The sequence below is a fragment of the Mytilus trossulus genome, chromosome 12 (genome assembly GCF_036588685.1).
Source record: "Mytilus trossulus isolate FHL-02 chromosome 12, PNRI_Mtr1.1.1.hap1, whole genome shotgun sequence".
Lineage (NCBI taxonomy): Eukaryota > Metazoa > Mollusca > Bivalvia > Mytilida > Mytilidae > Mytilus > Mytilus trossulus.
Window position 1 is genome coordinate 53,766,518 of NC_086384.1, and position 17,445 is coordinate 53,783,962.

The 17,445-nt window shown below is 32.6% G+C and overlaps 1 protein-coding gene across 2 annotated transcripts in view; it reads left to right on the forward strand.

Annotated features, from left to right (window-relative positions):
- The window catches only part of LOC134692848 (heat shock 70 kDa protein 12A-like), a 44,442-nt gene extending 27,893 nt beyond the window's left edge, over positions 1-16,549 (forward strand). Inside the window, exon 6 of one of the 2 annotated variants that reach the window (XM_063553452.1) lies at positions 13,474-16,549. In XM_063553452.1, the coding sequence (XP_063409522.1) occupies positions 13,474-14,528 (1,055 nt within the window). In that variant the 3' untranslated portion in view covers positions 14,529-16,549. The remainder of the gene's footprint in view (positions 1-13,473) is intronic. The other variant, XM_063553453.1, reaches the window with a different exon arrangement.
- The last annotated feature ends 896 nt before the right edge of the window (positions 16,550-17,445 follow it).

Consider the following 17,445-nt stretch of genomic DNA (forward strand, 5'->3'; position numbering starts at 1 on the left):
CTTTAAAAATATGAAATCAAACAAGGAAATTAACAGTGTAGGCCACTGTTTTGAATTTAAAAAAAAGCCTTTTACATATATATAACAATGTTAAATTTTTTGTGCATTTATTTTTGCTTACCGTATTTTCAATAATGGACAAAATTGCATGATTGAATATTGTAATTTAAGAAAAATTAGCATACATGTTATAAAATGGGAAGTGGAAACTAGGAATTTGACAAAGAGACAGCAACCCAATCAAAGAGTAGACAATGACTGAAGGTCACCTATAGGTCTTCAATGCAGTGAGAAGATTTCAGCACTGGTCTTCAGCTCATAAATATATATCAGAAATGAAAATGAGATACAGCTTTCAGTTGTATTAATAAAAACCTCACAATAAGTTCTGAATATCAGAATATACAGTATTGCAAGATTCTCTCAAAATGTACACACAGAGCTGAAAAACTGTTAAATTAATCATGCTTATTTAACATTAAAGTCCATGGAGTCTATCTAAATATGCATACTCTCGTACAAAGGAATATAAGTATGCAATAGACATCAAGTTTTCAAAAATAAGAGTATCTATGCCATAAATTTACGACAAGATTTTCAATCAAGTAATAATTTCGGTTTGTTTAAATATTTTGGAGGTTAGTATGACCTCCTTTTTGGTGATGATATTTTCGTTTTAAAGTTGAGAAAATTGTTTGTACCAACAAAAATAAAAACGCAAAGTCAATCTAGAATTATGTTTTTATCATTTTTTTATGTTTAGGTTGTCAGCAAGATGAAAAGGACAAGTATGCAGTTCAAAATTCAAAATGTGGATAAGCTGAGGTTCAAGGTCTTACCTTTACAGATTTTCATATTTTTCATGAATGAATTCAAAGGTTATATGATGGATGGCAGAGAAAGAAAAAAAAAACTTTTCAATTATCCTGCTCCTGGATAAATGTAAAACATCTTGTTTTTTGGTAAGTTTTATGCTCTGTTTTGATAGTGTTAGCGCATTCATCTGTCCAGTCTTTCCTCTAAATTGTATCCTCTTTAAGCTTTTGGTGAGTGTTCGCCATGAATTTCAGTAAGTAACTTGTGGATTTACATGTATACTCAAAATTTAGTACTAATATTAATGGGATTTTAGCATGACATCCTGCCAAATGCTTGTTAATCATGTTTACGTTCCAGAAAATACAAGTATTTGGACTGTACGCATACAGTCTGCCAAATTTTAAGAAGTTGGTCAAGTTTATTAGAAGCAAATGTACAGTACAGATCAACATAACTGAAATCTTTGACTTTAATAGATTAATACAAAAAGTTTAATTGCAATTAAAATAAAAACACATGTTTGGTCGAGCTGGTACCAGACAGTACAAGTATACTTAAATGGTCTGACTGTACAAATATGGTAGGACTGTAAGTTCTGGACCGTAAACGTAAGATCCAAATACTGATATGGTCTGGAACATTGATACAATTTGTCTTAAAATTAATATCAAACAGTCATTGGTGTTTTTGAACTTGGTAATAAGTTATTTGATAGAACTATAATGTTTTGGGATATCAAAATCAAAAATATCCCATTTTTATACGACCGCAAATTGAAAAAAAATTTCGTCGTATATTGCTATCACGTTGGCGTCGTCGTCCGTGTCGTCGTCCAAATACTTTTAGTTTTCGCACTCTAACTTTAGTAAAAGGGAATAGAAATCTATGAAATTTTACCACAAGGTTTATGACCACAAAAAGAAGGTTGGTATTGATTTTGGGAGTTTTGGTCCCAATGTTTTAGGAATTAGGGGCCAAAAAGGGCCCAAATCAGCATTTTCTTGGTTTTCGCACTATAACTTTAGTTTAAGTTAATAGAAATCTATGAAATTTTGACAGAAGGTTTATGACCACAAAAGAAAGGTTGGGATTGATTTTGGGAGTTTTGGTTTGAACAGTTTAGGAACTAGGGGCCAAAAAAGGGCCCAACTAAGCATTATTCTTGGTTTTCGCACAATAACTTTAGTTTTAGTAAATAGAAATCAATGAAATTTAAACACAATGTTTATGACCACAAAAGGAAGGTTGGTATTGATTTTGGGAGTTTAGGTCCCAACAGTTAAGGAATTAGGGGCCAAAAAGGGACCAAAATAAGCATTTTTCTTGGTTTTCGCACCATAACGTTAGTATAAGTAAATAGAAATACTGTGGATTCATTAATATTCGTTGGATACCAATTTTCGTGGATTTCGTGGGTACAGGGAAACAACGAATTTAAACGTTCAACGAAATGCATATTTCCTAAAGGAATGCATGTGAATTTTGTCAAAACCACGAATATAAATATCCACGAATATGCAAGTTTCCCTCTGTCCACGAAAATTGGTACCGACGAAAATAAATGAATCCACAGTATAGAAATTTAAACACAAGGTTTATGACCATAAAAGGAAGGTTGGTATAGATTTTGGGAGCTTTGGTCCCAACAAAATAAGGGGCCCAAAGGGTCCAAAATTAAACTTTGTTTGATTTCATCAAAATTGAATAATTGGGGTTCTTTGATATGCCGAATCTAACTGTGTATGTAGATTCTTAACTTTTGGTCCCGTTTTCAAATTGGTCTACATTAAGGTCCAAAGGGTCCAAAATTAAACTTAGTTTGATTTTGACAAAAAATGAATAAATGGGGTTCTTTGATATGCCAAATCTAACTGTGTATGTAGATTCTTCATTTTTGGTCCTGTTTTCAAATTGGTCTACATTAAAGTCCAAAGGTTCCAAAATTAAACTTAGTTTGATATTAACAAAAATTGAAATCTTGGGGTTCTTTGATATGCTGAATCCAAACATGTACTTAGATTTTTGATTATGGGCCCAGTTTTCAAGTTGGTCCAAATCAGGATCTAAAATTATTATATTAAGTATTGTGCAATAGCAAGTCTTTTCAATTGCACAGTATTGCGCAATGGCAAGAAATATCTAATTGCACAATATTGTGAAATAGCCAAAAATTTTTTAATTAGAGTTATCTTTCTTTGTCCAGAATAGTAAGCAAGAAATATCTTATTGCACAATATTGTGCAATAGCAAGAGTTTTTTTAAATTGGAGTTATCTTTCTTTGTCCAGAATCAACTTAAATCTTTGTTATATACAATATACAATGTATATTCACTTTTTACCACCAACTGATAAATTAAAATAATCTTTACCATTCAGTGATAACAAGCAGTTTTTTTACATCTTAATATTTTATGATGTATTTAAATGAGTAGTTATTGTTGCAAACTCCATTAGAAATTTTAATTGAGATTAGTTTTGGAATAAGGGAAAGGGGGATGTGATTAAAAAAATTGGGTTCAATTTTTCTCATTTTAAATTTCATAAATAAAAAGAAAATTTCTTCAAACATTTTTTTGAGAGGATTAATATTCAACAGCATAGTGAATTGCTCTAAGAGAAAACAAAAATATTAAGTTCATTAATACTTAATATTAATTAAGAAACCTATGCTGTGTCAACTATTGAATCACAATCCAAATTTAGAGCTGAATCCAGCTTGAATGTTGTGTCTATACTTGCCCCAACCGTTCAGGGTTCAACCTCTGCGGTTGTATAAAGCTACGCCCTGCGGAGCATCTGGTTACTTTTAATAAAGAAGAAGATTATTGATGTATGTATAAATGTATATTAAAATGAGACAGCAAGCCAACAACACAAAAAATAAGGACGAAACATACGTAATTTTTGTGTATCAATGTTATAATTTCCAATATGTTCAAAGAGTTCAAGGTATTTTTTCATTGAAATAAAACACAAATTGTAAAATATTTTTTCATTGAAATAAAACACAAATTGTAATCTGTCAGAACTTCAAAAGCTTAAAGAAATATTGTTTCTGTTGTCTACATTTTGTATAATATATTGCAAATTCTTGTGAAGATTATGAATAATGGAATGTTATTATAGTTGTCAGTTTTAACATTGATCTTTATACTGTATATTCATAAATATTGCGTGCATTTATTATTGCGATTCTGTAATTTTAGACTTAAATGCGATTTTAAATTTTACGATTTTGAGAAAAATCTTGTTTAATCCATATATAAAAATATTTCATAATGCGAGTTTAAATTATTGCGTTTACAACTCCGTTGCATTTTTTCACAATAAAAAAAAACTCACATTAATTCTGAATTTACAGTATATACATTATGTATATAACTTGGGAAAATACCCAAATGTTATAAAGAAGAACAAATTAATTGATTGTTATATGGTATTAGAATAGGAAGATGTGGTATATTGCTAATTTGACAACCCTCCATCAGAGACCAAAGGATCCGATGTAGGCCGTTAGCAACTGATGACACTGGACAACCTTTAACAATCAGTAAAATCCATACCGCATAGCTATTTTTATTGAAAATCATATTATTGCTACATGTATGCAAACAATTTTGTATTATATTGTTTGTATACATGTAGCAATAATATGATTTTAACAGTATAATACATTACTTTAGATTTTATTGGTTCTTTTTCAGAAGGATTGAAATTCACCACCTAGAATAAATGGAGAAAACATAAAAACAAGACCAGAATAAATATAAAGACAAAAGTTGGATCAGTTATTATTTTCATCACTCAGTCAATGATTTGAAGTTCTTTTAAATACAAAAAAATATTGAAACCAAAGTTCTGTGCTGAATGACCAAAAAGTGGACTATACCATCAAACAATGCTGGATGATAAGAAACTATTAATGTTTTGTGTTGAGGGAAATTGTGAAAAAAAATTAGATTTACTTAAATAGCTACTAGTACATGTAGTATTTTAAGCCTAACAATAGAGTTTTTATTGATTTCAAATGGGAAATAATTGTGTTTTAAGAAAGTATTCTATAATTCATGAATAAACATATATTGATACTTACATTATCTGCTTTGTTGTTTAAAAGTTTAGTTTTGAACAGTTATAGAACAATATGCTAAATTAACATTTCCCAAGAAAAAAAGATATTCAATTAAAAAGATTCATATTATAATAATTTACTACCAAATAGAATACATTGTAACATATACACATTACTGTATGTTTATATCTATATATTTACAATTAGAATCCCATAGGACTTTGATTTGTCCCATGGGATATTAAAAATCCCATGGGATTTTTTTTGTCCCATGGGACAACAAATATCCCATGGGACTACAATTATCCCATGGGACCAAAAAAATTCCCATGGGATTTAACCAAAATCCCATGGGATAATGGTCAATCCCATGGGATTTTGCCCTATCCCATGGGATATTGAAAATCCCATGTTTTTATAATTCAAATTGCAAAATAAATATGAAAGAAACAGTAGAAAACCAATGAAATTATTGAATCCCATGTAATTCCGCACATTTTGGTCATATACATGATATTGTAGCTTTTGTTTGAGGCTGCGGCGGATTTGCAAATGAGTGTTTTGCAAATTAAAAGTGTCCAGTGTTAGAGATAAACTTTAACAGCAATAATGTTCAGCAAAATAAGATCTACAAATAAGTCAACATGACCGAAATGGTCAATTGACTCCTTTAGGAGTTATTGTCCTATATTGTCAATTTTTAACCATTTTTCGTAAATTTTAGTAATCTTTTACAAAAATCTTCTCCTCTGAAACTACTTGGCCAAATTAAACAAACTTGGCCACAATCATCATTGGGGTATCTAGTTTAAAATATGTGTGGCGTGACCCAGCCAACCACCCAAGATGGCCACCACAGCTAAAAATAGAACATAGGGGTCAAATGCAGTTTTTGGCTTATAACTCAAAAACCAAAGCATTTAGAGCAAATCTGACTGAAGTAAAATTGTTTATCAGGTCAACATCTATGTGCCCTGGAATTTTCAGATGAATCGAACAACCCGTTGTTGGGTTGCTGCCCCTGAATTGGTAATTTTAAGGAAATTGTGATGTTTCTGGTTATTTTCTTGAATATTATTATAGAAAGAGATAAACTGTAAACAGCAATAATGTTCAGCAAAGTAAGATTTACAAATAAGTTAACATGACCGAAATGGTCAGTTGACTCCTTTAGGAGTTGTTGCGCTTTATAGTCAATTTTTATCTATTTTTCGTAAATCTTAGTTATCTTTTACAAAAATCTTCTCCTCTGAAACTACTGGGCCAAATTAAACCAAACTTGGCCACAATCATCATTGGGGTATCTAGTTTAAAATATATGTGGCGTGACCCAGCCAACCACCCAAGATGGCCGCCACGGCTAAAAATAGAACATGGGGATCAAATGCAGTTTTTGGCTTATAACTCAAAAACCAAAGCATTTAGAGCAAATCTGACATGAGGTGAAATTGATAATCAGGTCAAGATCTATCTGCCCTGAAATTTGCAGATGCATCAGACATTCTGTTGTTGGTTTGCTGCTCCTGAATTGGTAATTTTAAGGAAATTTTGCTGTTTTTGGTCATTATCTTGAACATTATTATAGATAGAGATAAACTGTGAACAGCAATAATGTTCAGCAAAATAAGATCTACAAATAAGTCAACATGACTGAAATGGTCAGTTGACCCCTTTAGGAGTTATTGCCCTTTATTGTCAATTTTTAACCATTTTTCGTAAATCTTAGTGATCTTTTACAAAAATCTTCTCCTCTGAAACAACCTGGCCAAATTAAACCAAACTTAGCCACAATTATCATTGGGGTATCTAGTTTAACAAATATGTGGCATGACCCTGCCTACTTACCAAGATTGCCGCCACAGCTAAAAATAGAACATAGAGAGATAAAATTCAGTTTTTGGCTTTTAACTCTGAAACCAAAGCATTTAAAGCAAATCTGACAGAGGAAAAAATCTTTATCAGGTCAACATCTATCTGCCCTGAAATTTGCAGATGCATCGGACATTCTGTTGTTGGTTTGCTGCTCCTGAATTGGTAATTTTAAGGAAATGTTGCTGTTTTTGGTTATTTTGAATATTATTATAGATAAAGATAAACTGTAAACAGCAATAATTTTCGGCAAAGTAAGATTTACAAATAAGTCAACATGACCGAAATGGTCAATTGACCCCCTAAGGAGTTATTGTCCTTTATAGTCAATTTTTAACAATTTTCATAAAATTTGTAAATTTTTATTAACATATTCCACTGAAACTACTGGGCCAAGTTCATTATAGATAGAGATAATTGTGAGCAGCAAGACTGTTAAGTAAAGTAAGATGTACAAACACATCACCATCACCAAAACCATGAATCCATCTGCTTCCTTTGTTTAATATTCATAGACCAAGGTGAGCGACACAGGCTCTTTAGAGCCTCTAGTTTTTTTTTATAGTTGCTGCTCAATAATGACGTTTGTTTTTAACCGAGTTTTTTGTTTAGCCTATTAACCTGAAAACTACTACAAAGATAAACTTTTAACAGCAAATTTTATCAACTAGAGTTGATATACTGTAGGTTAGAAGTTTTTAGAAGAACAAATATCAGTTGACACTTTAAATGAGTTCTTGCATTTGCAGAATTAATTTAAACCCATGTATTAGTTTTGAGGTATACATAAAGTAAGCATAATCGCAGCAGAAGATTGGTAGTGAAGTTACAATTTGCACATATATGTAGTTATCTGGTAAACAGACGTTCCACAACGGCCACGCAAGATATAATGGTGCTTGAATGACTACTATATATAGAAGTCATTTTAGCAAAAGACAGTTTAAAAATCTAACATTGTTTGGCTGATGTTTAGACGAATAATATATATATATAGAACGTATTGGTAGCCTTGTATCACGATCACTGATGGTGATCCGATAGATAAGATTTGGTTCAGACGTGCTTATAAATTAACATAAATAAAATATATCTTACATTGTTATGTAGGTTCTTTTACAATAGATAATTCCGCTGATCTGTAACAATTCCATGTTCATATATATCATTTACTGTATTTCTAAGCTAGTTTGAATATGATGAGGATAGGTAACACCCGGCCACCGAGAGCATTATTATTGTATAGACCATAGGTGGTCAATTGATCTAGCACGTCAGGTTTATTGCTAGCGATTGTGGCGTCCCGATAGCTCAGTAGCATGAGTTCGAATCCCAGTGAGGGTTTAACAAACAATTTGCTATATAATGTAGGACTCGGAGGTGGGATGGGGATGCTAACGTGCAATGGTCACGCTGAAGTTCGATGGTCCACACCGAAGTACGATGTTTCATTCGCTGACGTGCGATGGTTTGGCATTTGAATATTATGACGTTTTTAAATAAACAATTTCATCAATTACATCAGGGATTTGCATGGAATAAAAGAGAGAATTTGCAAATGAAATTTGTATGCGGTCAAAGGAAAGGAAAAGGAAATTAACGAACAAGTCATGTCTTAAACAGTTTTACGCAGTGCAGGTGGATATTACAAAATTGTCAATGTCAGGCGCCAAAAGATGAAAGTGCCTTGCAAATGAGCTAACCAGTGTTAGGAAGTATGCCGACAACCTCTCGTACGACAAATGCAATGTCTTTTTTTGATTTCACACAATTTTGTGTGAACAATTAAACGTTTAAATTACTTAAAAGTATAAGCAATGTTTTTGCTATATCAAGTTCATAAAATGTTGTTTTAGTCCAGAGATAAATCCCGATTTGTAAAAACACCGTCACTTAGACTTATTTTATTGTGATATACAAGTATCTTCTTTTCAACAACATGTTAGGCCGAACTTAACTTGACTTGTTCCTATATTTCCAAATTTATATTATTCTCCCCTGCAGCGATTCAGTTTCTTTCCAATTTATGTGTGGAACACGTGGCAGTTACTATTATATATACCTACACTCTGATAAAAAAAAAATAACCTTCAACAACATATTTTCTGACTCCATACTACTGTGTACTAATCGGAGAATTATGAATAATAAATATAACATCAAATTAAGATTTTATAGTCTTTTTTAAGAACTTAACCGAAATTTAAAGATATTCCAAATGCGAGGCTAGCAGCTAGTTTTGTCAAATCTTAAGGTAACACGATACCGAATGACGTTACGCCACGAGTTACCGTTCCTGACGTTATCGAGTAACGTTCACACATACAAGCCAATGCAGCAGGTTTTATAATCACAAAGCAATTAAATAATATAAAAAAAAGTATGTGACATTTTTAACGGTAACTTTTTCTAGATACAGAGTGCTGAGAGTTTTGATGCTATATATAACGGTTAACTTATTTGCTTTTATCGTTTTCCGGCAATTCTTCTGCTCATTGAAAAAATGAATTACTTTACTATTAAATATTCTGTTTCTTTAACATTCAAACGTCTGCACGATTTATCTATATATGTTCTTATGCATAATAGAGTCTAACTTAGTTTTATCACTTTATCTTATTCTTGGTTTATTTTTGCAATTAATACTTATTCATGATGAAAGCCGTATTCCCATTAAATTTTGTTTTGAAAATAGAAATCTAATCTATAGAAACTTAGGATGGTGTGTAAAACAATCACGGGGAATCGTACATCTATTAATTCGTGTTAAAATGGTCGTTTAAAACACTGCTCGGACAAAATATAAAAAGGAAATTTATCTGGATGAGAACACGGATAGAATTAGGCGAAAAAGCACAATACAAGCAAACTTTGAAACTCATACAGAAAACAGTTTGTTAGTATGGAATGTAAAGAAAATGGTTTAACTTGGTTATTTTATCGAATAACTTTCTCTGTGTTCAAAGTATAAGCAGTTTTTGAAATTCATTAGATTTTACAGAGTAAATCCGATATAGTTTCGGAAACATTTTAGAAATAAAGTGCTATATTTTTAATCCTATAGACCAGTGTTACACGGAATAGACAGCAACGTTACATCGGATTGAAGTCTGAAAAAGTTAATGTAGGTTAAGTAATACATGGGAACTTGATTCGGCAAAAATGAAATAAAAATAATCCGGTCCCGTTACAGTCTGATTTAAGACAGCTCCAAGTAAACCCCAATACGCAAGTTTATGGTCGGGACCTGGTTCCGTTACAAATTTTCTATCGAAATTTACAAGCAAACAAGTAGTGTGTTTTTTTTTGTGTGATTAGAGGTAAAAATTAAATAATGTACACGTACAAGTTCGGAGACAAAACGACTGAAAAAGAATTAACAAACATATAGTTGCCTTTTTAGGCCCTGAGGGGCATAGTGCTTACTTGTACTAGGCGTCGCGAAAAGCCCGAAGAGTTTCACAGTCTTTAAAGGAGTTTTTAGAACAGTATACAACGTTCATGTAGATCTATATACATGTAAAAAAGAACTGGATGAATTTCTTTGTGTGGATGAATATACTATGTATAAATGTATGTTGTGTACAATTTGGAAATTAGTATGGCGTTCATTATCACTGAACTAGTATATATTTCTTTAGGGGCCAGCTGAAGGACGCCTCCGGGTGCGGGAATTTCTCGCTACATTGAAGACCTGTAGGTGATCTTCCTATTTGGTCGGGTTGTTGTTTCTTTGACACATTCCCCATTTCCATTCTCAATTTTATGTGTACATTGTAATATAAAATGTATTTGTACGAGCTAGAGAAGAACGATCAAAATAGAGACTCGCCGAGCTTTCCACTTGTTTCGTAGTGACAAATACAAATACATATTATATTTCTGACAACGTACATAACTTTTATATTTTGTTTATATCCTACAATTAACACCCAAGGGTGACAAGGGATAGAAATATGATGACTTGGTCTTCTTCCGACCGGCCGTAAAATGCTTCCAAAGTGGGACGTCCATTTGGCTGTGCGGGATGAATTATTTATAGTAAATTTGTCCAGAACATGCATAAACTATTTGCTACTGGACGTTAAACAACCAGCAACAAAGTTTAAGAACATTTACGCACAAAGAATTATCTACGTTACCGCTTGCTCATTATAGGAGTGGGATAACATGAGACTTTATTTGTAAACGTACAAATGCAAAATAAAAACTATATGGAATATATTATATGTACAACAGTTGGCTGTTAGAATGATAAATGGAGATATGGGATATGCATGCAATTTTAATTAAAATAAGAAAGCAACGTCTGGACATTTAACGACATCAAAACCAAAGACATCAAGCAAATTGTGACTAATGCTTACATTGGACGAGTATCTTTTTGTTTCTAACTTGTAGTTAAGTAAACGTTGGGTATGTGAAGTATAATAATCACAGTAACATTTCAGTCTCTTAGTACATATTTGTAATTCTTAAAACTTTTTTTTTCTGAAGAAAATCCAAACCATAATGAAATAAGGAGGTGCGGTAAAATTGCCAATTGATCAACTTTCCACCAAAGACAAAATGACGGAAATGTTAGCTTGCTTACATGCATTGCTACTTCATTTTATATCTCCAAATCACCTTTCCAGTATATGAACTACCTATTGAAAAATATGTTGCATCACCAAAATACTAGTAGAGCACGTATCATCATATAGATTCACCCATGTCCGTTCAATCGTCAATCCTGCACTTCTTGGTCTTTTTGCTTCAGGTTTAAATTATGTACCTGGGCTGGTGTTACTACTCATAATAAAGGTGTGCATATCGTCTGGACTTACATTATTTTTTGTTTATGACAGGTTGCTGGATAATGCATTTTAATAAAATATAAAAGGCACGCAGAGTACAGACTCCCGCTTACATCTCCAGTATGTGGAATTTCAAGCTGGAACTTTTATATTTCCCAGGTTTTTTTGTTTTGTTTTTTTAAAGAATACTTATATGATCTCAAGATTTGTTTTGTAAATAATTTTCCACAAATGACAGACTGTTGAACTTTGTGAAATGTTGCATAACGTTTGCAATGTTGGTCCGAATTGCTGAGCAACTGACTCCCACATTTACACCGCACAGAGTACACCATACTATGTACGTAGCAAGTCAAGAATAAAAAAAATGAATTTTCTTTGAGTTTGTTATTTTACTTTTTAGAATGTAAATTTTATCAGGATCATTATTTTCCCTCATAAGTTTCACACCTAACAGAATGTTGAATCTTTTTTTGACTGGTGCATCAAATGTGTCTTTTATAAACAACAGTTTTCAAAATTGTAATGTATAGTCCGGAACATGCATGAACTGTTTGCCACTGAACGTTAAACGACCATCAAAGCCCAGCAACTGTTAACTGAATCAAATTTTTAAAGTACTCTTTTTCTACATGGATGAAGCAATGATACCACCATTGTCTTAACGGGTGGAGTTAAACTCAGTTATACAAATAAATCGCACGTGAAAAAATTAAGTTATTTTCACGTGAGTTTTACTAAAATATGAAGGTAATTTTCATACTTTACAAAAATTTGAAGGTATGTTTCATGATTTTTATCAAATTTCAAAATCGTGAAGATATTATTTTTAAAATTTTACATGAATTTTACGTGTACCAAATTCCGGTGGAACCAACCAGTTCAAGCAAGTTTCAAGTTTATGCTCGTTTGGTGTGAAAATCAGACGAGATTAATGTTAATTCATGTAAGTGAAATTTCCAGTGAAATAAATTATATCAGTAGAATTTTGTAATGCATTACTAGGAAATTTACGAAACCCGACATTGGAAATGAAAATAAAATAAACACCATTCAGATCCCGAAACATATTTTGTTTTCTATATCTCTGAGTATGAATAACAAAATTGACGTTTTCCTAAGAAAATACCAAGAAAACAAAAATGGGGACCCCCATTTTTTATTACAGATTCCGATGTAACTTGATTAAAAGAACACGTGTGCCAAAAAGTTTGGAAATCGGGAGATATGCCATTTGGTATCGTGTTACCTTAACCAGTACGGTTTGCTTTTTACTCAAAGTCGCACTGCAGCGTTACTACCAACGCACTTTAGCGTGCCCAACGCGATTCGAAATACCATCGTGGTTCTGACTCCTACATATATATTTATAGTAGCTTTGTCACTAGAACCCCTGATTCGGCACCTTTTGCATTAATTACAACCATCTTTAAATCAGTTCTAACTGTTCAATATTAGAACTTCCATATTCGGTGTAAATATAGAACTGTTATGATATGTCATATGTAAAAACTGTCAGGACATGTTCTAGGTATGAACCGTCAGAATATGTTCTAGTAAATATCGTCAGGATTTGTTCTTAGTAGAACTGCCCAAATAGTTCTAAGACATAACAGTATAAATATGTTATGAAGTAGAACAGTTCTACATAGCTAAATCTAATCTTTTCTCTGATTATGATTTAATACAAAGTGACTTCAAATTTTAAGTAGTATGTAGATAAGAATAAACTTCAAGATAAAGATATTGGCTGCAATATAATGTTTCCATTGAATAATAGAATTTCAGAAACATATTTATGAAGAAGAAATTGTTTTTTAATAATATGGTGACGATTTTTTGTTGTTGGTCATGATGTTTTGACGATATATATGGCTTTAAGAACTATAAATATAATTTATGTCTATTAACAGGTGGGACCGCAGATATAACTGTGCACAAGAAACTGTCAAACGGAGGACTAGAAGAACTGAACCATGCCACCGGTAATGACTGTGGAGGAACTTCCGTGGATGGTCATTTCTTTCAAATTCTTACCCAAATTGTCGGTGGTCCCCTAATTAAGATATTTCAAGAAGAAGATCCAGAGGGTTATTTAGATCTCTTTCGAGAATTTGAGGTGGTAAAAAGAACAATACACCCGAGCAAAACAGGAAAGGTAAACTTCTCGATTCCATTCGTGTCACTTAATGAAAAGTGTAAAACTCACCTAGGTGAAACCCTACCCGATGTTTTCCTTGCGTCTCCGTTTAAAGATGATATTTCATTTCGAGGCGATAAAATGAAGATTGCTGTTGAACTGATGAAGAACATTTTTAAGCCATCAATTGACCGTATAATATCCCTCATACAATCAGTATTTGACAGCGATGCATTGGTAGATGTAGCGCAGATTCTTCTTGTTGGCGGGTTTTCAGAATGTTTACTTATACAAGACGCAATAAAAACGACATTTCCAAATAAAAAGGTTATAATACCGGAAGAGGCAGGGTTGTCTGTTCTTAAAGGGGCAGTGCTTTTCGGACATAGACCATTCTATATTGAATCACGAAAAATGAAATACACCTATGGCATAGAATTAAAGGGTCGTTTTGATTCATCTGAACATGACAGAAAACGATTAGTTGTGGTAGATGGAGTCGAATATTGTGATAAAATATTTCAAAAACTTGTAACAATAAATGAAACTGTTCCTGTAGGTTCGACAATTAACCGGTCATACGGCGCTATAGGGACAACAACGGAAACTGACGAATTTTCATTCTTTATATCAACAGATGAAGATCCGCAATATACAGATGAAGATAGTTGTTCTCATCTCGGGACATTAATTATTCCCCTTTCCGATCCATGTGAAAGCGGAAGACCAATAACTGCTATGTACTATTTTGGGGGAACGGAAATAGCTCTAACTGCCACAGAAGTGAATTCTGGGATCCATTACGAAGCCAATTTCAATTTGATTTAAAACAAAGAAAATAACCGTGTTTACAAAAATATATACTTTAATAGAAACACTATTGAATAATGACCACATAATTTCTGAAATGTTTTACTATTTAAATCTATATAATATTCTGATTGCGTTTTAAATCTTATTGCAGTATAAAATTTGAGTTGCGTTTACGTCGGTACTGGCATGAACTACGCATATTGTGTCATAAAAATTTGTTGTTATAAAATTTTTGAATTTAATTTAAATTAAGAAGTATATCTCCCTCATGGAAAGCTCGGGCATCTTGTAAAAAAAATCTTAACTCTTGTCCTTTTACATTTTTATTAGCCCTTCAACTTTTAAATAAGCTTTCAAATTGGATTTTCAAAAATTTTGGCCTCGAGCATCACCGAATAGACATGTTTTGTCATAGTGTACGTCTGGTGCAATTAATTTGGTAATTTTAATGTTAAAGACCAATTTGGTCAACCTTTGGGATTTACCTAGGTGTCGGTATAAATAACGCTAAAAATTTACTAACAATTTAGAAATTTTGTTTTTCGAAAAATTCTTTCTCGAAGGTTTATTAAGGGAAAATTGCAAGTACATGCATAGTAAGATATTTGAACATTTATTTATCTTTAAAGGAAACTAACCTTGCTATTATATTAAAGTCTAAATACATAACTAAAAATATATCGCTTTACAGATATTAACACTTGGTTTTGGGCAATATCATGTCAATGTGTATATTTTGGCATTAAAACGGACCCACTTTCATCAAAACATTTTATATTATAGTTCGTCCGGCTAGTGAGGAAGACACCTCTCAATGTAGTGTAGGAAATTTTCTATTGCTGAAAATTCGTATCTTTTGAATTTTTTAGAGTCTTGGTTTGATCGTGTTTTTGTCGAGCTGTCTAATTGCCGTATACCTAAATTTTTTGGTATTACATGTATGTAACAATTACATGATTCTCCTGGAATTGTCTACAGTTTATATTAGGTCAGGCTTAAACAAATGGTCCCCCTTAAACCAAATCAAATAGCGATTTGACATAGCTAGTCAGTCTGCGAGGTTTTTTTTTTCGCCGGCAAGATTATGCCTAGTATTACAAATGATTATGAAGTCGCGAAAGTCATCAACAAAACAATAAAATTATGTCACAATTATTTGAACTATACCATTCTATGATGAATTTTAAAAAAACAACAATCATAATCAGACTTTTAATATCATTCAATAAAACGAAGTTTTCATTACCACAAGTACGTTTTTTTCTTTCACCATCTAATACAATTAAAGTGGAAATGCGGGTTAAGTAGACATGGACATAAATTTAGTCTTGAAGAAAACCATCAACCTCTCAAAGAATTTTTACAAATTTAGTAATTTGTAAGGAGCGCGGCACTTTTTCTCTACATATGGCAGCGAATTAACGTCCCAAATCTGACCTTATGCCATACTTCTGTATTTATCATCGATTTGGTATCTTACTTAAAAGTCAAGTATTCACCTCAGCAATATTTTGGAGGATGTTTTTGAAAATAATGGCCGATCAAATACTTTGGTGTTGTGCTCTTTTGGAAAAATAATTTTTAAGAATTTAGAAGATTTATTCCTCAGTTTAACATAGAAATATATAAAACTCTTTGAAATATTAGCACGGTAAGAATGTTATAGCCCCTTAGAAATGTAAAACAATAATTTACACAAATACAATTTGATACCATGAATTTATCAACCAGGCAGAATCTAGCGAACAATAGCTAGCGAACAATAAGCCAGCAAACAATAAGGCGATATATCGAGAAACCAAAAACAGGATGAGACAACAACGGGCGTTAAATAAAAAAATATTCAAAAAGGCAGGAAATCAGTTAAAATAAAGCAATTTTAACTCAATTTTGAAATGGTTATTATCCAATCCATTGTTTTAACAAGTCAAATAACTCTTTAAGCTAATATTCGATACCACAAAAACCCTGCATCTATCAACGGATTATTTATAAGTGTAGGGTCACCAATGCACCCACTTCAATTTAGAACGTATGTTAAAGATGTCCTACCCTGTAAAATATAACACCTTTTATGTCATTGTTTATTCTAGAGCTCAAAATTTGAAAAAAATGTAAAAAAATAGGGAAGTCGGCCTATTCAAGGGCTTCTAGACAAAAATAATGAGGGGTGTCACGGAGTAGGACTATATAGGTCTTGTAGAGGACAAACAGGCGCTTCTTTTGCGCAAGGTATCGAAGGGCGCTATGTTCAAAAATCTAAAACTAGAGCTCAAAATTTGAAAAAAAAAGAAAAAGAAGCGCCTGTTTTTCCCCTAGAAGACCTTTATAGTCCTACCCCGTGACACCCCTCATTATTTTTGTCTAGAAGCCCTGGAATAGGCCGACCCCCCTATTTTTTGACATTTTTTTCAAATTTTGAGCTCTAGTTTCAGATTTTTGAACATAGGGCCCTTCGATACCTAGGGCAAAAGAAGCGCATGTTTCTCCTCTACAAGACCTATATAGAACTACCACGTGACACTCCTCATTATTTTTGTCTAGAAGCCCTGGACTAGGCCGACCCCCCCCCCCCCCGCCCCCCAATTTTTTTTTGACATTTATTTTCAAATTTTGACCTGTAGTTTCAGATTTTTGAACCTAGCGCCCTTCGATACCTAGCGCAAAATAAGCGCCTGTTTCTCCTTTACGAGACCTATATAGTCCTACCCCGGACACCCCTCATTATTTTTGTCTAGAAGCCCTGGACTAGGCCGACCCCCCTAATTTTTTGGACATTTATTTCAAATTTAGAGCTCTAGCGCAAAAGAAGCGCTTGTTTCTCCTCTACAAGACCTATATAGTACTACCCCTTGACACCCCTCATTATTTTTGTCTAGAAGCCCTGAAATAGGCCCTCAAATCAATTATTTGATTATCTTTGATATATTTT